Genomic DNA, 21,174 nt, shown 5'->3' on the forward strand with positions numbered 1-21,174 from the left:
GGGGGGAATACTGCATGTACTGGTGTTATTTCTACAGCTGAAATCTATGTGCCTGTAATTTAATTATGTGTAGAGGTTCTTGAGATATTTAGATGGGGGTAGTGATGTTATATCCCTCATTATCACCAGGCGATGTTGTACAAACACTGATTCTTAGTTCCACTAATTCCCTCTGCCTGCCTCTTGGCCTCTGAATGAAATTGGATGTCCCTCCCCTTTCGTGAATATATAGTAATCAACAAATAGGGCTATTACGGCTATTATAGTTGTAATTCATGCATGTGTGTCTAGCATGCCAAAGTGAACTCAATTTAATTACTTCTAGTGGGGAAAAATGAAACTAAACATGCCTTCTGACTCTTAGGTTTGCAGTTTGATTAATCTTTTGTTTGTCATGATCTAGTTTGCCTCCCTGGCTATTTCCAATATGGTATAAGCTTATGCTTGGTCTAATCTTGCTGTTGAAATGCCTTTCTCTTCTAGAAATCTTGACTGTCACTGCTGTTCCATAAACCATTATATTAGAGGAAAGTGTTAACGTAGCAGCCAAGCTTGCTGTTCCCCCAGCAGGAAACCTTTGGCACCAGTGTCAGTAAATATAAATTTTCTGGGTTTTTTCCCCTCTTCACCTATTCCAGTGGGGGTGGAAACTTTATTAATCTATTGATTCTGACTCAGAAGCATAATTACTTTCCAGATCTTTATGGGCTATATTAGTCTGTCAGCTTTCATTTTTTTTTTTTATTTCCCTCCCTTATTCCCTGTGCTTACACTTCTGTTCTCTTTGTCCTCCAGTAAGTCCCACCATTTATCTCTTTGCCCTTTTTTGCTATTGTTGCCATGTTACAGTAGCTGCTAAGGAACACTTTTTTTCCAAGTCATCCCTGAAACCTGAAGAGAAGGCACTGAAGTTTCGCCTGCAGAATCTCCCTTGCCTCATTTTTGACAGCGAGCAGAACTGCGTTGCCCACAGCAACTCGATGCATTTGGTGTGTGCCGCACCCCTCTCTGTGCTGCTGCTGCTGGGGTAGCACCAGGGCTCAACCTTTGCAGCTCACTGGGCTCCTTTGTGGCTGACAAGTCTATTGCAGCACTCTCGTCGTGCTACTACCCAGCCTATAAAGGCTTGCAGCAGAAAATAAGGGAGAAAAATGATTGCATTTTGCTTGTCTGCCTCTTGTACTTTTTAAAGTAATTTCCTGACTGGATAACTATTAAACCCTGAAGTGTTAATTTTTATCTCCTTAGTTACTGGTATTGCTTGTAGACTTAAACTTATTCTGTGGTCAGAGGTGATTAAATTAGGAATATGTTTTTGCAATACAAGAACTAGAGCACATTTCAGTTTGGACTCCTGAAATGCACTTTTTTTTTTTTGTGTAAGCACAGATTACAGGTGATAGCTGAAATTCTCTCCCTGTCATTCTGCATGTGCATATATAGATGCTATTCCTTCTCATCTTTTGTGGTGTGTTTTTTTTTTTTTTTTTTTTTAAATTCCATGCTTTGGACTTGTAATGGAACCTTTTTCCCAATGAAAAACACTTTCCTGTTGTGCATTGTGTGGTTAACAGCATCTGTTTTTGCCTGACACAGTGAATACGCTTAAGATTTTGTTTTTTTCCTTTAGTCAGTATGTCAGGGTAAAACGCTCTGAAAGAGGAGTCTGAAATTATCAGAAAGGCTTATAATTTATTGAATTTGCTATTTCTCTGGGCAATGTCTGAATTTCAAATAAATGCAGAAATTGCTTGAACCTGACGTTACAGCTGATGTGTTCTGGCTGGAGTTGTACCACCAGGCACTGGAGTCACTTGAGCCTTCACGTGAGAAGAGGAAGATGAGGACTGGTGTGTTAATAGGAAGGCTTAGTCTGGTTATACTGGTACTCTGTACTTTGAAATCCTGTCAGGGAGCTCCTCGCTTGTCTGTTGCGTGAACAGGGATTTTTAAGTTGTTTCAGTGCCTCTCCTGCCCTCCAGTGGTGGGGAGCAGCCAGTACCTTTGTTTCCTTCTGGTAATCTTTGCTCTCTAGGGGCCTTTTTATTTAAATTAGAACATCCTCTGCTTTTGGTGTCCCACTTTAAGTGGTCAGGGTTTAACTCTCATTGGAGGATCTTTTGAAATAAAACACTTTTGCCTGAGGAGAACAAAAGGAGCGTGCAAAGAAGGGCATGGCAGGCCTTCTACATATGGCAGAGCTCTGCCTCTCCTCTCCTAGAGGGCAGTTACTATTTCTTCCATTGGCCTCTTGCTCCAGATTTACTGCTGATAGAGCATGCTGCACCTTTCTCTCTTCACTGGTTACCCCCTGACCAGCAGCAACTGATCTGGAGAGCAGTATTTGTGCTGTTGTGAAACCTCTAACCAGGGAAGTTGGAGTTGAAGTGTAAATTATGGAAAAAGCAGATTTTAATCTGGGAATCAGATTTTACTCTGGGAATCCCAAGTCTATCTTTGGCCTTGTGGCTTTCTTGCTCCTTATGTGAAGTGTTTTAATGTTTACACATGCGTTTTCTCTGTTGTAGTGACTAATACCCAATTGCTTCCCTGACAGTGCAGCAAAATGGACCCAGGCAAGCAGGGCTGCAGCTGCAGGCAGAGGAAATGCAGTGCCAGGCATTATCTGTATTGCATTCCTTGAGCCCTGCAAAATGCGGTGCTGTGTGAGTTAAGGTCTCCCCTGCCACGGGTTTGTTTTAGTATATTTGATTTCTACGTTTTGGCTGAATACATGATGGAATGAGTTTTGGGATTTAAATGTTATTTTAAAAGTGGTACCCTTGGCCTTGCAGCTCCAAAGATCAGGCAGTGCTGCTGTGCTCTTTTAAAGGCATAATGCTTTTGCTCTATTGCAGAGCTCTTAAGTAACCTCCTGAATGATCGAGGAGGGATGGGATACGGGACTGAGTTGCTCTAGTGCCTCAGGCCTGTGGCTGCTGCCAGACAGGCTTGTTTGAACAAGGCAGGAATGGGTAGGAGCTGTGTGCGCATTTTCTGGCTTCCCTCAGCACCTTCTATTTTTCACTCTTTGCCAATCAGATACTAGCAGAGCTCTTGGGAGTGCTGTTGTGAGTGGTAATTTTTACAAAAGGCTTTGAAATTTAAAAGCTAAAAGGCCTTGCGGAAACACAGGATTTTACTTTTTTTTTTTTTAATTGCTGAGTACTTTATGAGCATAACTTCTACGTTGTGAGCACTTATGTTTGCGGAAAACGTATTCTTCTGTGCAAATATCTGGATATTTAATTGGTATGTGCATCGTGTGGGAGTGGGTTCTTACACTATCTATCTTTTCATGCATATGTCTAATCTGGATCCTACCTTGTCTAGGAGGAAATCCAATTAGTGTTGTTGATGGCGCTGTTAATGAAAATAGTGTTATGCCTCTCGCATTCGTCTGTTCAAATTGTTCCTTTTCACATTTTCCCCTCCTGCAGGTAGATGTATGGCTGTGTTAATTAGGAAAGCATATCTGATAGTGTTATTTCTGGCTATGGTGTTTAATTAAAAAAAAAAAATTATACTCCATTTAAAGATCTGTAATTACACAGGTTAACATATGCTATGTCACATCGAAACCATTGTCTGAAGTATGAGTAGTTCAGAACGAGCGCTTAGTAAAACCTGCAGAAGCACTTTATTGGCTTGATTTATGCGATTGCTTTGCCTTTCCCGAGTCCTGCAGCGACGGATGCTCCTTCCTGCCTTTGTGGTACCAGGCTGTGTGCTTAGTGTAGCCAAGATCTGAGTAGCACCTGAGAGTACCCAGGTTAACTCAGGTGAAAGTGAGGAGTGGGATGGGAGTGTGTATTGGAGGCTTCAGCTGGCAGTCGCTTTATTTTGCTCTGCTCAAGGATTGATGTCAGGGAGTTGACTTTAATGCATATATCCATGGGTTAAACATGTTACCCATATTCCAGTAAGGTTGCTTCTCCGTGGGAAGAACAGCAGGTTGTTCCCCGGCTGTCCAAATACGCAAGTAGAGAGCTGATCTTTGGAGGGATTTGGAAGATGTCCGGGGATAAGCCAGAGCAGGTGGTGGCCAGGGTCTGCCCTGTACCGAGAGGTGGCAGCTCATAGTCAGCAAAGAGCATCTCTGGAGGAACTCTTACAGCAATGCAGGCAGCATAGGCCTCTTCATTTCTGTTGTGTGTACAGGACATAGCGAAGTTAAGGTAAGAATTTATAAGCATTGTTATCTGTATGAATTGGAAAAGTGCAGAAAGTGTAGAAGTGTGATGAAGTTGCACAACAGAGGGTTTTCTCTGCATTACTGCTTGTGCCATAGTGTAAGATCTCCACTGAATCTGCAAAGAGTTTTGCCTTAAAATTTTTTTTGGGAGTTTGTTTAATTCCAAGTGTATGAAGAGAGCAAGGTCAGTTGCATACAATGTCACTCAAATCCTCAAATGGAGCAAGTAGTGCAAAAAAATGCTTATTTCTCACATGTTTACAAACACATTGATGCTTATCTTGTTCTTTGATAAGGTCTTTATATTATGAAGTGCTTCTTTAATTTATCTCCATCCACTGTTAGTAGAACTGCTCTCCAATTTCCAATAACATGGGATTACTTAGTATTTAAAACCAAAAAGAAAAGCTTTATTTCTGCTATAAAAGTTTAAACTTAATCTTTTATGTCTAAGTGTATTGCATGCAAGTTGTTTGTTCAGATATACAGAATGTGACTCAAAATGGATATATCGACATGTCTTTTTTCACACCTTTCTTTCTCCCAGCCCTTATACTTTTCCTCTAAGTAATCTGACTTGGCAGAAGTGCTCTGAGCAGACATGAGGACTGTCTTGGCTTTTTTTTTTTTGCACTTGCTGCATTGTCTAACCACAAGTGCATTCACAGGTTTTGAGAATGATCTGGCATCTTTTTTTTCGTAACAATTGCACTTGAAGTAGTCTGAGGAGGAATATTTAGGGCAAAACTCCTGTGGTGTTGGAGACTGAATTCTAGGCTGCCTTGCAGAAATTTTAAATATATACTCTTAGGTTATAAACTGTGTTTAGCTCTGACTAAGCCAGAGATGTATTTAAGAGCTTGAAGTAGGTTTTGTAGTTTGTGAGCTACCTTAATTGGGATGGTCATGTGTGGTGTCCTAGAATGTGTATTTATTGTGGGACTTAGCTGGTTATTGGCCTGGATCTTTTACCGCGGAAGCGCTGGGTTTCAGTTCTGGATATGTGCGGGCAGGGTGATAGTTCAGGACATGGCTTCAAAATAATTTATATTAATAGATGCATGTCACCTTCATCAGGCTTGTGCTTGTTTTTCTGAGTCTTGCCAAAAAAATGGATATTGACGTTTTAGGACAGAAAAGCTTGTTTGGGGTGAGTTACAGTGGGAGTGGAATTGAGTGGCTTCAATATAGCTTCTGCTTAAGTTACGCTAATCACAGGTGCTCTGGTGAGTCCACGTAGTCCAGTTTGACAAGACCAGCTCTGATATGGCCAGTGTAATGGGAAAAGACTCTGACACGTCAGTGAGGGTGCCGATATGGGCTGATGTGGCTTTTGTACTGCAAGCCTGTGGCACCATTCTGTCGCTGGAGTCCATGTGCCTCCCTTCTCTGAAACAGAATCCAAGAGAAACATTAGTCACAGCAAGCAGTTTACAAGCAAAATGGTTTTCTGGTAAGTGGCTATGAAATGATCTCTTCCAGAGCTGATGTGGAGCATTCTAAGTGCAGGGAGGCCAGTGAGAGCCCTGAGTAGTTGCCTTGGCTGCTCTCTTTATGACTTTGACTAAATAATATGCACTTCTGTATTTCAGAAGTGAATGTAGGTGTGTACCCATATTGCTGCATAGATTAGATAAATTCACAGTGATATTTGAAGCAAAGGCTGTAGCTTGGGCTGGTATTTTAGAGATTTTTCTCCCACTGGGAGAGCAGTAAATAGTATTAGATTGTAAAGATGGGACTAGAAATTGAGGTCACAGTATAATATGCAAGACCTTTTTTTTACCTTGTTTACTTTATGCCAGGCTAAGTATTTCATAGCAAAAGTAAATTTTTTGTGCAGTTTGTGAAATAAATAATAGAGAGATCCTGTTAAAAATGCATTGGCTGGCTTCCTTATTTTAATATTAATAAGGCAGGTTGCTACAATAAGATTAGCTCTGCATGGTGTTTGTCACTGTACTGCCAAAGCAATCAAGTCTAATGCCATTCTTCCCTGAAATGAATCCCCAGGAGAGCAGTATTTGTGCTGTTGTGAAACCTCTAACCAGGGAAGTTGGAGTTGGAAGTGTAAATTATGGAAAAAGCAGATTTTAATCTGGGAATCCCAACTCTGTCTTTGGCCTTGTGGCTTTCTGGCTTCTTATGTGAAGTGTTTTAATATTTACACATGCATTTTCTCTGTTGTAGTGACTGATATCCACTTGCTTGGCTCATTATGTTGATGCACAACTCAGTGATCATATCTCTATGGTTTCATGGTCCAGAAACCTCTCCTGGTGGGGTTGAGACAATCTGAACCATGAAGGTACTTAGCTAGTACTGCAGCGCCCTACTAGGACATAGTGCCCTTTGATTTAGGGGCAAGGGGCTGAAGACTTCTGAGGAGAAAGAGTGACGTTGCAGTTGGCACAAAGGAGCTACTTTTTTTTTTTTTTTTTTTAAGATGAATCTGTGCCTTTGAAAAGAAAAGCCCTTTACCAACTCTGCACCCCTTTGATTTATAGCATGCATTTATCTGAGCCACAGAGCAAAGGGAAAAAACCTGTAATCTTGATACACTTTGTTATGTGACCAGAACAGCGTTTTTTTTGTGCTTATAAATAATATGAACAGTCATTGTATTAGAGGCCCTGTCAACTGAGGTGATATTTAGGTTAAAACGAGCATTATGGGGTTATTTCATCACAGTTATAGATACACTTCTGCTGAAATCTGCGTTTAAGGTAAGATTAAACTCTCTTCATTTTACAGTTTGCATTTTTAGTTTCAGATCCAAATTGGAATTACATTCAAGCTTTGCCTGCCAACTGAGTCTTTATAAGATTTTATTGAACATGGAAGTCTGTGAAGCAGGGAAGCACATGTGTTTAAATACCATCAAGGCCTATGGGTCCAAATATCTGCTGAAGTGTTTTCTTGAAAACAGTCAGGTTTCAAGTAGACTTTTAAAATTTCCATTTCAAAGGAGTGTCTTCAGAGTGCAACAACTGGCAGATACTTTCTTAGCTGGTGAACACCCATCCTGAATAACCAGGCCTTTGCAGTTCTAGTTATTTCTACGTCTTACGATATGCTGTAGTAAAAAATCTGGAATTATGGATTGTGTTTAGTGTATCTACTCTCTATAGGCTGGATGAAGTTGACAGCTCAACCTTATTTTAAGTGGTTGTCCTGGTTCTGGCCAGGATAGAGTTAATATTTACCTGAGCTGGGTGGAGAACTGAAGCTGGTAGCCCCTATGGCTGGGATAGTTAACTAATTAGCTAACAGCTGGGGTTAATTTACCCAAATTAGCCAAAGGGCTATTCCATCCCATCTGACATCATGCTCAGTATATAAGTGAGGAGGGTGCTGAAGGGAGGCCCCCTGCTACTTGGAAGAGACTGGATGTGGAGATCTGTTGTGAGCTATTGTACTGTATTTGTGTTCCATCACTGTCTTGTTTTCTTCTGTCATTACTGTTAAATTTACTTTTTGTTCAATCTCAACCCGCGTGTTTGGTTTTTTTTCTGGTTTTCTTTTGTTTGTCAAATCTCCTCCTATTCTCTCGGAGAGTGGGGGGAGTGAGAGAGAGACTGCGTAGTCTGGTCCCCGTTGGGGCTGAACTACGACAGTGGTGTTACTAGCCTCAGAAGTAAAACAACCCATGTCTTCCTCCCCTTTTAATTTGTGATCTGCAGGAGTCTTAGCTGAAAAGGGAGGGAGAAATCTGTTTGTAAATGTGAATGATCTCTTTGTGCAAGAGGCTGGATGATGTAGAATTCCCCTGTGTTCCTTGGGAAAGAGATAGGACAGAAATGACTTGCTTGCTTTATGCTATTGGGCAAGCAGAAATTTCATGCAGAAGATGCATGAGGTTGTTGGTTTTTTTTTTTTTCCTACAGCAGAAGGAAAGTGGGATAAGATGAACAAATGGAAACTTTGCTTCTCCCTTCTTCCTTCCAAATTACTCTAGAGAAAGGCAAAGCAATGCAAGACAAGTGGTGCAGCTGTAGCTGGGAGTGCCTTTGTGGACTCTTGGCCAATGTCAACTGAATGATTGTTTCTTTTCCTCTATCCTGCAAAAAGGGAAATGCTGGATGGAGAAAAGAAAATAGCTGGGTAAGCACAGGCCCACAATTTTGTTCCTATATAAGGCATTGATTTACAAAATAGGGTCATCGAATACAGCCTGCAGCAGTTTCAGGAAGACACTGGAGGAGCTTAATCTGGTTTTTATTTTTTTTGACTTACTAGAATCTAGTCAAAATGTGATTATTTTTTTTTTATTTTATTTTTTTTTTTTTTTTTTTTTTCCCCATCTGGGTAAAGAACATGCTTGCTGTCTCAGGAACACTGTGTCTTCCTGGACACGGAAAATGAAAGATGGGAGAGGAGACAGCTCACCACATCATAGCTGAGAAGCTGGTATTTATTCCAGGCTTCAGAACTTGTTTAGGCTGTTCCCAGTCCTGTGATCTAAAAGATTACAATTTCTCTCTACTGCTGGGACTGACTGACTTTTTGTGGTTTTTTGTTCTGTTTTGTTTTGGGTTTTTTTTTTTTTTTCCTTTTGGCCTATTTGCCTTGTATGTTCTTCACTACTGAGTGATTTGAAAGTATTGAAGATAACTTAAAATATTTTATTGTTCTCTTCTCCTTTTAGTGTGAAAATGATCTGCCTAAGAGCCAGAAAGGTACAACTGAAATAGCACCTGTATATGGACTGGAAGACAGAATAGATGTTCGATACCTTCAGTGCTTAAATGGGAGGCTGAGGTTCCAGTGGCGGAGTTTGCATGCTCAGCACCAAGAGCAATGCAAACTTTTGCACAAGGTAAATGGTTCTTCTAACTCACTATGGCATTGTTTATTATTTAAAAGCCTTGTCAGCTAGTGCTAAATGTACAAATTATTCTTGTTTGCTAGTTCTGCATTTTCTGTAGATAACAGTGAATTACTCTAAATATAAATACCCCACATTTCCCCAGTGGGGCGGAACCATGGGAAAATGAAGTATGTAGAGTGTTTGCAAGGTTATAATTGTATAAAAGTCTGTCTTGCAGGTTGGCACATTAGTCACTTCTGCAACCATAGGCTGTCTCCATTTTTCTCAGAAAACGCCTGGTAAAAAGCAAGACAAAGCATTCTGGTCCCACGGACAAGTAGTAGTGATTCAGAAGTACACGTTCATCGGAAATGTGGATTCAAAATACTAAGCATGGATGTTGAAAGTAATAGCAGCAAAATAAAATGCAGTTTCCCTTTCTGAAACACTAGGGAATGTCTGAGCAGAACCTAAAATCTACCTTCTTTTAAATCGGGAATCAGTAGTGTTCTCTACATTGCTAAGATTCCAGTTCTGTTCCCATATATCAATAATGTTTATATGCCTGCCTGAAAATCGCAGACATCTGGGAGTATCATGTCTGCTTAGGATGGAAATGGCCTGCGGTCCCAACATTGACAGTGATGGTTACTGCAGAGACACGTCAGAAAAAAAAATGCTTCTAAAGACAGTCTTGAAAGTTATTCAGTACTATTTTCCCTAGGCCTCCTTTCTTATCTCTTCAGGTAACTTATATGGAGCTGCTGGGTTTTGTACTCGGAATCTTCAGAGAGAACCTTTTTGAGGCTAAGAACAATTTTGAGAAATTTCTTCTCTCAAAGAACAACGTTAATCAGAAAATTGTCAGAACCAGAACAAGAGGGTTTTGAATGAAGATACCTTCTTGGCTTTAATCCTCTGTCTGACAGAGCAATGCTGAAAACCATAATGAGGTTACATTTTGTTCTTTACATGAATTGATTGTTAGGGAAGATGTCTGATTGACAGCTCTAGGGAAAGATCAGGTGCTGTGTGTGCAGCATCTAAAATAACCTTTTGCTTCTCATTGCCCACTGTGAATGTGTTTTCGTGATCTATGAACAAAGATAGCAATTCACCATAAGTGCTTCTCCAAGGTGCAGTCCTTGGCTTTTGCACTGACATTACAGACTGATGCTACTGGATTAGTGGAGATGGATTAGTGATATAAAACTCAAATGAAATGATTGGCATCTTCTCACCTTGATAAGCTACCTCTATTTAGAGTATGCTGATTTTTTATAGTAGGTGAGGCAAATATCTCCATAATTCATCATCAGTGCTCTGATTTATGTAGTACTTGGCAGTAACAAATCATTAGGCAGCTTCTCTACCTCAGCTTGCAGTTAATGAGACCAAGGAAGAATTAAGAGTAGGTCGAACCCAGGACCTCAAGTACAAACAAAGATACTCTCAGTGATGCGCATCAGGCACTGAAATGAAGAAGAGAAGTGCTGATTGGGCAACATGCTAAACTTGTTGAGAGGGGAGATGATGACCTCCTATGGGGATTGTACTTTGAAATAAACTTGGGCTTTTTTTTTTTTTTTTCCTGTGGCTATCCAAGGAAAAATGTTTGCTAAAGTTAGGACTGTTATAGTCAGACAAATACAAGAGACAGGTTAGTTATGCTGCAGATCCCTGGACCACAATTTCCAGAATCTGGAATAATAAGCAGGAGGGAGGATGTTTCTCTGTTCATCCACTTTCCCAAAGCTGCCATTACTGCCCTCTCACCAGGACTAAACCGAAAGCAAATAAGCGGTGCTGGTGGTGATTCTTACGATCAGACTGTGGTCTGCAGTGTATGCAGAGGGCTGCCATCGTGGATGTATACATAGGAGGATAGACTGGAGCCCAGCTCCACCATGTGTGATCCACACACTGATATTGTCTGTGCTGAAATACTTGCTGGGCAACTGTGGGAGTTCTGTTCAGGGCTGTAATAAAGTGCAGTGCTCTGATTAAAAGTCTGAATTAAAAGCAGGAAAATTGAAAGGTAAAAGGACTTCATTACAACAATAATGTTAACATTTATGGTAACACAAAATATGACATACTTATACAATTTAACAGCTGCATAAACAATAATTGACATTTCCTGACTCCATATAGAGAAATTTTGGCTGTGCTACTGCATTAATTTTAAAACTTTGGAACTAGTCTGCTTTGTGTTAGAAGACTGAACTGACTGAATATGACCTCTATGTGAGCTGCTGCTTTTCTCATATAAACCACAAACAAAAGGCTAATGAATGCGATGTTTTTAATTATGCTGACAAATTTACAGAGGACTTTCTCTACAAAATGATAATTATGGCTTTTACTCGCTCTGTTTAATAACTTAACAGGTTATGTATCTCAACTACGGAACAGTCTTATTTACTGCTGATCATGAGCTATAATTCTTGCCAAGTAGTGGCGACACTTGCACAGATTTCATTCTGTGACTCACAGAGGCTCTAAAATACCATATTCTCTATTTGGGCCTTTCTGTGAAAAATATATCACACGTGGAAAATATATTCTTATTCAGGAGATGACTGCTTTTCCACTCTGTATTTTTGAAGTATGGATATGGCTACTGGAAGTAAGAATTGTACATAGCTCTTGTACAGCAAGAGGCTATGGAGATAGTCAAGGACTAGCTAAGCTGAGCCTGACCTCCAAGAAGAGGTTGAGAGAGTTTGGCTTGTTTGCTCTGGTGGAGAGGAGGCTGAGGGGAGAGGTCACCTAATAGCTTCCTTGAGCTATTTAATGAGTAGTTACAAAGATGGATCCATGGTCTTCTCAGCAGTACCAGAAGACAAAGGGGAAGGGGCCACTGATAATAACCTGCAAAGTTCACGTATATTAGAAAAAGCTTCACTGGGATGATGGGCAGCACTGGAACAGGTCACCAGAGATGCTGAATGGTCTCCATCCTTGGAGGTGTCCCAGATTCGCATACACAAAGCCACAAACTGATGCTGGCAATAGTCCTAGTTAGAGCAGGACGTGAGACCTCCAAAGGTCTTTCCCATTTCTGTGATTTTGTGAAAAAATCCTGAATCGCTTGGGTGATCAGGGACATGTACTTTCAAGTTAGAAGTGATGATTCATGTCTTAATGAAATAGTACTGTACTGCCTGAAGAAAGGGAGGAGTAGGAGGGAAATATGAGGGGGACACAGGCAAAAATAACTGGCTGTTCTTTCTCTAAAGTACGTAAATGATAACTGAGACTGAATGCTGGGGGCCCTGTCAGCTCCATCCTGCCCGGAGCCAATTAAGGTTGATGGTGTGAAGTTCTGTAGTAACCAGCGTCAGTTACCGAAAAGGGAAGTCTCCCTGGAGCTACAGCCAGTCATGTGTTGGGAATTGCTTGTTAGGTGGTCTGACTGGCTGTTCCTCTTTGCTAGTTCTTCTGATGAGCTGCTTTGCAGTGACTTCAGCTCCCACAAGGCACATTGAAGCTTACAGACACACATGTCCTGCTGTAGGAGGAAGACTTCCTCAGGGAAATCTTATCCTCTGTGATGCTGAGGAATTTTGCAGCCTGAGGCTACAAACTGTTGAATAACGTTACAATGGCTTCTCAACGTGGACAGGTTGGCCTGCTTTGAAAGTATAATACAGTAATACCATTATAATTCCCTCGAAATTCTCAGTGGTACATATTTACCACATATACCTTCAAATATATGGAAGCATGAAGGATAAATTACTGCATTAAGGCAGGCCTCTTGGTTCTTTCTCTTCTGTTTCTTCCTCTTTTTGTTAAGTGCCAGAGGAATATCTAGCTGCCTGGTTTTTGATCCCTCTTGAATTCATAGGGGAGAGCAGCTGTTTTTAGTTAGGCTTTGAATTATGATTTTGCTTTAAAAAATGTGAATGAGAAGCCTTGCATAATTTCAGAAAAACAGGAAGGAACCTATATTGTTTAAAACTGGCATTTTTTTTTTTTGGTCTGTTAAATGCACTGTCCCGCTATCAGCATGTGAAAAGAAATAGCGGAACAACTATGTTTCTGCAGCACTGATGGATTTCCTGTGGATATTTTCAGCTATCCTCCATCCACTAAGGACTAGGACAGAAATCACACCTGGAATAGGGGAAGGTTAGGTGGGGTTCAGAGGTGAATTTTGTTAAGTAGGTGAACATCTGATTGTGGACTGTGGGTATCAGTTAGCAGGAATAAAATTACATTTAAATGTATTTGTGATGATAGAAGAAGAGTTCAACGTAATTGACAGTATCAGGTTATGGTAAAATGGCCATAATGGTTATAGTATGCTTGGAAGCTGTAAGAGCAAGAGTTGCGTTCTGTCAGTAAGGATGCAGGGCAGCACTGGGAAATACCTCCTATGAATGGAGTGGTTTCTTGTGCCTCCTCTAAGATAACTCATATAAAATAAGGTGTGCTACAGTGGATAGGTCATATCTATATATCTGATGTTCTAGTAAAAGAGTAAAGGGACAAGGACAAAGTCTTGATCTCTGAATAACAGAGTGCAGAGATTTGTTCTGGGTGATTACCTCGTTGTCAGTAATTTATGAGTGAGCTAAACTGCAACTGTTAGATGCATCTGTATCTTGGCATGAAGAATCTACTATGTTGCTCTGTAAATTACTACATTGGTTAATGATATCTTTTTTGTCTTAAGATATTTGGTTTGAAAATGTTTGTCATTTCCTAAAGTGAATTTGCTGTTAGATCTCAATAGCACATTCTTTAATGCAGTAGAAGTTTTTTCTCTTGTGCAAGCGTGTGTGAACTATGATCAAGCTCCCTTTTCATCTTCTCTTAGGTGAATTAGACAAGCTGACCTCCCTGCAGGGTGCCTAGGCTCAAGGGCATTTAGGCATTGGTACTAGAAACTCCCTAGCAGTGGTGCTTAGTGGGGGGCTGTGCCCCTGTACTCTCATGCAAAGGTTAGTGTAAGGTTAAATCAGACCTGCCTCCTCCTCAGTCCATTCCAGTGCCACGCAGCAACAGCTACACCTGCTCTGTCTCTTGCCCGCTTACCTGCTGCTTCTACCTTGGTACTATTTCCCTCTTTAAGCCTTGTTTTATCTTCAGTATGTTGTGGTTATCAATAACATTGTAAAAATACAAATACTGGATTATTCCAGTATTCATCTAGTCTGGCCTCTAGGGAACACCTTATTCCTCTGTTATTACAGCTTTAGAGTATTTGGTTTTGGCTTGAGCCAGTGATGCTGCTGCAACATACTTTTGAAAAGAGGCTGAAATTCATCGCTGGTGCTGGAGGCCCAAAGGTTTGGCAGTCAGAGTTACGCAAGAATGCAGCAGAGAGAGGAGTGGCAAGTAGAAAGGAAGAACACTGTGTGGGGAGGTGCTCTTTTATTTTTAAACTCGCATAGCTCTGCACATGTGACAGATGGTTGTCACCAGAAGTGAGTTTTGGGAAAGGAACGCTAAAATATTCTGAAGTTTCAGGGAAGCTTTGATAATTACCCAGTGCCTGTCAACTTTAAAATAGTTGTCAATACCCAAGTGTATTATAAAGTTCATATTAGAATAAAGGAAGAAAAGCAGGAAACGTTCTCTGTCTTCTGGCAGAAATATTAATGAAATATGAGCGATTGTCTGACAAATGTGCACTGCTATCTTGTTTGGCAGCTGCAGTTATTACAGTAACAAAGGGATCAGCTCTGAATAGGAGGAATTGCTTTTTATTGTTCCCTTGACTAACTTGGGAAGCTTCTTCGTCAAGTAATTGATGATACCATCACCAGTGCAGCTGGGACGAGGTCCCAGTAAGTGAAAGCCAACAGTATATATCAGCAAAAGAGAAACTTACTGCATTTTCTGCTTTAAAGGAAGAAAAAAAAATATGCTGAGGGTATCCTTTACCTCTGTTAAGATGTCTGCTATCTGTGTAAATGGTTTGCCTTTCATGCTGTGCACAAGAGTGTGTGTAGTGGCAAAAGGCTTTAAGAAAGGATGAAGAGAGAAATCTTTCAGTTTTACTGTGGTGGCAGCAGTTTCCTGCATGCGGTTCTGGTGACAATACCAGATGGACCATTTTGTGAGATAATTGTGGTGAATGATCATCACTTTCTGCAGGCTGTTTTAAAAAGGTCTGTTGTGTTGGTGGTAGCAGTTACATTTGTACTTGTCCATTGGGAGTGGGCTTGAAACTACTGGTTCACATCACCGTTCCGATCCATGCAGCCATTAGATGGTAGCTAATGATGATGTTAATTATCTGATCCTTGTACTGACAGATATCGTTTAATTTAATCTATTCCAGGTCCATTTGTTCACTAGTGGCTCTCATACAGACCAGAACCTTGGACATTTTTCTGTCACAGAAACCGATCTCGTTAGACAACAGGAGAACTACAAGGAGGTAATGCTTCTCCCGTAATTCTTGGATGCTTTGTGTGTTTTGCGCAAACATTGTTCAGCCAAAGACTGCACTCCTTGTAATGTGTTTAACTTGGTTTCCAGCAGAAATAAGGGCTTATAGATTGAATTGTCAGTTTCCTTGCTTGGAACTTGTATTCACCAAATGGTTTCTTCCAGTTTGATAGAACATAGACACAAAGGTATTAGGCTAAGTTTTTACAAAACTGGTAGACAGAGAATGGGGAGAGACTCGACTGAAAGTGCTGCTGAAGAAAAGGTTTGTAAAATAAAAACGTTCTAGATCACTTGGCTGACTGCTGTTGTATACTACCAGTAACCACCTCTGGGCCAGCCAGGCAAAGTGTTTGCATGTGACCTTGTCTGAGCGTGTTGTCAGAACATGGAGAGACCTGATTTATCTCTCCAGGAGAGCTGAAGCACGTCTGAAGTACTAGCATTCATTAGTTCCAGAAATTATACAAGTTGATTACCTTTTTCGATGGTAGTAAGGGGCTTTATTTTGACAAATATTTTAGAAGCACAGAATGGTTGAGGTTGGAAGGGACCTCTGTAGGTCACCTGGTCCAACTCCCCTGCTCAAGCAGAGTCACCCAGAGCAGGCTCTGCCCATGACCCTGTCCAGCTGGTTTTTGAATATCTCCAAGGATGGAGACTCCACAGCTTCTCTGGGTGACCTGCTCCGTGCTCAGTCATCCTCAGTAAAAAAATGTTTCCTTATGTGTTCAGACAGAACCTCCTAAAACAACGTTATTTTTCCTAGTGTACTGTTTTACCTTTACATATGTATTTCTGCTGCTCTCAAATACTCTGTTATCATAGATGTTTCAGTTTATTATTTGAAGTAATACAATTTGCTTGTTTAATACAACATAATACATTTATTTCACAAATCAGTTTGTAAAAGTTAATTCTATGTAAAACTGAAACAAGATGGAAATTTTAAGCTTAGCCCTCACAATATCAATATTTGGCAAATTTCTGCAGTCCAAATCTTTTTACTCAAAGAAGATATTCTTTCTGTTGCTACCTTAAGAACAGAAGTCGGCATTGTAAATACTGCACACAAAGAAATTCAGAAAAGTAGATTTGAAGATGGGAGATAGTCTTATGTTCAAACTTCCTAAAGTGCACTTTACTCTTTCATTACTGAGCATTCCTTGGATGAACAGTTCATATCCAGCCTCTTGATAAGATTCAGCTGTTTAAAACATTTTTCTGGAAAATTATTGTTTTTCTAGAGCAAATGGCTAGGTCAGCCTGAGATTTCTTTTTAATTTCTGCTTCACAGTCCCTTTTCTACAGTTTGCTCAGCAGCTCAGAAGGCACAGCAGCACTCTCCTCTGAAGCCTGTACTTTATAGTCTTCCAGAGCTTAGCAAATGTGCAGAAAGGTCTGGTGGGCTGGTACTAGAAACTTTCACACTGCGTAGAAGAACTTTGCAACTACTTTTTTCCAAAGCCTTACCCTGAATATGTCACTGATCTGTTACAGTACAGATTGTTACAGTAAAGCATAAGGATACTCTGAAAGAGCCTATTTGGTTTTGACTGCACTGTAAATGAATCATTCCAGTTTTTCTTGCATGCTGCTCGCTTTCCTGGATGTCTGCTTCAGGTGTGCTGTTCAGTGGAGGCTCGGGATAAAATGGAAAGAATCTTTTTGTATTTTAAACATTGTGGTTAGGTAAAGTGCTGTAGTCAAGAAGATTTAGTGGACAGCTATGCTGCTTAGTTAAAGCCTGAGACATCCCTTCAAAACAGGGGTGATCACTGAGAGTGACAGAGGCAGGGTTGCAGAAGATGGTTTCTTCAAATAAACTAAGTGGCCACAATCTCCATCTTCAGTTTCTGGGCTCTAACAGGTAACAGATGCAATCCCAAACAGACTCCAGCTCATGTGTGTTGGAAATTCTTTTCTTATGTCACTTACTGCTTGGACAGGTCCATTTTGGACTGGAATTGTTTGTCAGCATAATCAGCTGTGAAAGTCTTAACCTCTTGAAGCTCTCAAACCTATGCAAGAAAAGGGTTTCTTCTAAGCTCCTCTCTTGTGCCTGATTCTAAAATGAGCCAGAAAAAATTGCAGGAAATCATAACACTTCAGTATATATATTTTCGAGAGACCTAAAATTGTTATTGTCATCATTTGAGCAATGTTTCTAGTTTTTGTCTCCCCTTACTTCCCAAAAGCATCTTCCAGAAGTCAGATGCTCAGTATCTATGAAGAGCCTGATATAACAAGGTGGTATGGACTTGAAAAGGCAAGGCTGTTTCAAGTGTCAGTTTTCCAGATGGATATAATGCTCATTAGACACAGTGATGCTTCTTTGGAAAATGTAATAAAAAGCCTCTAATTTTCAAATATCTTGATAAGATTAAGTAAATTATGCATATTTGAGTATTGTAGTTTCCAAATATTAGTGCAGATGGCAGCACTCTGCCAAATGTTTTTTTTTTTCCAAAAACTGTGAAATAATTTTTTTCTCTTTAAGTAATGTGACATTTCTGTTAATGTTACCTCAACTAACAACCTGCTGCACGCATCAATAAAAAGAGCAAGCATGTCAATATGTCTTACTGTAATGCATCCCTATTGGTGGGTGGCGTTATTAATTTCTTCTTGTGTTAGGCATCCTTCAAAGGATAGAAATGCAAAGCGGATCAAAGTGTCAAGAATTAGCTGTCACAGAAAGGACATTGGGCTGTTTTTATTGAGGCCTAGAGTTCATTTTCATGAAAAATATCCTGTGAGATAAGTTGATCTGACCTGTAGTAAAACAAGAGATGTTTATTCTGACAGGAAGAGTGTCATAGGATACAGATAGCTGTAAAGTTAAACTTCAGTACTTGCACATTAGCTTGTTTAAAATGTTCTTCCCTTGGATTTCTGACTATAAAACTCTTTTAGTGCTTTTATGTACAGGGATTTCACTGGACATTATTATTCTTTTATCAGCATAAATGTCTTTGTCAGATTCATAGAGCTGGAAGTTTTCCAAGCGTAATAGTTTTAGTTATGTTTTTCTCTAGTGAGGCATGATAAAAATTCCAACTTCTCCTGCGGTTTGGCTTGGCTGTGGTTATACATGTGTGTGGCTGTGTGTCGCAGGTCACCGCTGGTTCCTGTGCTGCCCAGGGGTCAGTGAAGGGGAGGCGATGTTATTTCAGTTGGTGTTCAGTTTCCAATTGAAGTACATGTGCATGCTCATGTTAGCTCTTGACCTCAACATGCGTATCCTTTCTTTCCCAGGATGCTGTCATGAGTTTTTGAACACTCCCTGGCTTGCAGAGTGTTACACGAGAAATATGCTGGTTGTCACCTTCTCAGCAGGAGTGCATCAGTGGTGATGGTTATGCAGCTGTTTGCCTGCGAGGCCATGTTACACTGTGCAAATGGGGAACAATTACAGCGTGGCAGCATGCAACAGCCTGTGCATTGCTGGGGAGCTTGGATGTTCATTGTGTCTTTTCCTTAAAGCCTCTTGCATGTATCACTTAGAGTATGCTAGAACACAGTCTAGCGCATCTGGAGTGTCTTGTGTTTTGATACGTTCTCCAAGCTGTGTTGGTACTGCTTGTTTTTAAATGGTTCCCCAGTGTGAGTGAGAGGTGCTGTTATTTGCCAGCCTGAAACATGTCAGAGCAGAAATAGAGTTCTGGTCTTTGACACTACAGCTAAAATGGCTTGGAACCTTACTGGGGAAAGTGGCAGAGGATGTGGCTGAGGGGAGGCAACACTGGCCCCAAGCTCTCCCAGGCTATATTATCTGTCTGTGGGGAAGCAGTCACATTCCTCTTGGAACTGCGAGAACAGTGGTTGTGATGCGGGACAGATTGGGTGGTTTTTCATCATTGTGAGCATAATGTGATCCCATTCTTGGCTATGAAGCCCATTTACCTTAATTCTGCATTGCAGTGTCGCCAGTTCTGATATTTTACCTTGAGCTCAAAAAATGTATGTTGCACTCCAGAGTCATTAAATTAACTTTCTCATCAAATTGTTACCATATAGAGATCAATGAACTCTGAAGCAATACAGCCTAGTCCTTCAGTTTCTTCTGTCTGGCTTTATATGTGGAATTCAATCTTGTAGGTTTTGTGATTAGCAAAGATTAAGAGTTGTAGTCAGAACTCAGGTCATTGGTACAATGCTGGTGGTGGCGGAGTGATCATTGAAAATGTAATGAGGAAGGATGGCACCTTTAAATGCCATTAGATCAATTTACTGAGTGTGACAGCAAATAAATAATGCAGCTGTCTGCCAGATGGACATGCAGAGAAATTCGTAGAACTTGAGTGTGAATAGCTAATAACTTTGTTTTGGAATTTTATGAAAAAAAAATTATACGTGATGATCATTAACTCATTTTAAGGGGAATTTCTTTGGCTTGAGGAACTAAGGTGCTTGGTACCAAGTAAGTAAGAGCAAACAAATAGTCTGTCTGACTTTGCATACATTATGTATGGTCAATTCCATGCCCATAAAAAATTCAGGTGAGCTTCAGCTCTCCAAGCAGCAGGTATTGGGTGAGATGGGATAGGATGCTATAGGCATAGCAGTGATCTGCTTTCTGGTCTGTTCAGGTACCAGGGAAGGAAACCAATGTACAGTATGTGTATGCCTCCTTCAGTCATAATTTCTTATTGGGACATTCAGGGGGTAAATGATCAAGTTGTAAGGTAAGTTGATTGTGGACCCTAAATCTTGTGGGAATTTCCATTTAAAACATCTGTCCCAGATGGCTGTTACAGATGGGTGACACAACAGGTTTGTTCTCTGTAATAGCCCATGGTTTGAATTCACGCAAAACACAAAAGGGGTTCTGTTATTTTTGGAGCAAGTACATTCAGATTGAGAGTGTTAGGAACTGACAGGCCTTGAACTTTCAAAAATGTTGAACATGCATTTACTAGTTACTCTGCATTAAATTTGAGTCTTCAGTTTGTGTTATGTGCATGCACATGTGGGCTTGTGCACTTCTTGCATAAAGACCTCCTGATCCGCTGAAGTATTTTATCTGCACAGGCATGTTAAACGGAAAGATCAACCAGTATACTCAGTGCACAAACACCCTTTGAGAGTTTTTGGTCCATTTCTGTCTGAGTGACAGCACCACCTCCTGGAACTCATGTGAAGGCAGAGCACAAGTGAAGTCTCTTATCTAACACAAGTTATTCAGCTGCTTACTGAATAATTGCTATGGTATTGCATTATCTCCAGAAATGGATCCTAAGTTGCTGACTCTCTTGGATGAAAATGGAGTAACTATGGCAGGATAATTGCAGCTGCTACATTGGGTGTCCTTGTGCTAATTGTTTGGGACTTCATGGAACGTTCCCAGTGGTGACAGACGCTGCAGCCAGGTGCTAAATGAAAATAAACAGTTAAAACCCTGCTGCTAAGCTTGACACTTAGTCACATTACTGATTTGACACAGACCTGTTATAGTATGTACTATTTCTATAATCAACCTTGTTATGGTTTTGTATGGTAGAGGTGAAGGATATGTAATCTTATTTGAATTTCAAAGAGCCTGCTAGGGCACCATGTGATATTTTACAATGTCCTTCCATCTGTTGTACAAGAAGGAATTGAATCAACATATTTCTCAGAGCCTAGATACCAATGTAAAAAAATCACATTCATGCTATAGTCTGTGATGCTGCTGTGTAGACAATTAATTCAGGAAGCAAAGGCTTGTACTGCATGCAAATTCCAGAAAAAAGATTTGTTCTTTTCTGAAAAAATGACC

General features: G+C 40.4%; 1 protein-coding gene across 2 annotated transcripts in view; it reads left to right on the forward strand.

Moving 5' to 3' along the window:
* TEDC1 (tubulin epsilon and delta complex 1) overlaps positions 1 to 21,174 on the forward strand; it is a 74,029-nt gene that overhangs the window by 12,430 nt on the left and 40,425 nt on the right. For both annotated transcript variants that reach the window (XM_086753547.1, XM_086753548.1), the window contains exons 4-5: positions 8,844 to 9,014; positions 15,304 to 15,402. In XM_086753547.1, coding sequence (XP_086609673.1) covers positions 8,844 to 9,014; positions 15,304 to 15,402 — 270 coding nt within the window. The remainder of the gene's footprint in view (positions 1 to 8,843; positions 9,015 to 15,303; positions 15,403 to 21,174) is intronic.

Source organism: Chlamydotis macqueenii, chromosome 8 (genome assembly GCF_036417535.1).
Source record: "Chlamydotis macqueenii isolate bChlMac1 chromosome 8, bChlMac1.mat, whole genome shotgun sequence".
In the NCBI taxonomy this organism is placed as follows: Eukaryota; Metazoa; Chordata; class Aves; order Otidiformes; family Otididae; genus Chlamydotis; species Chlamydotis macqueenii.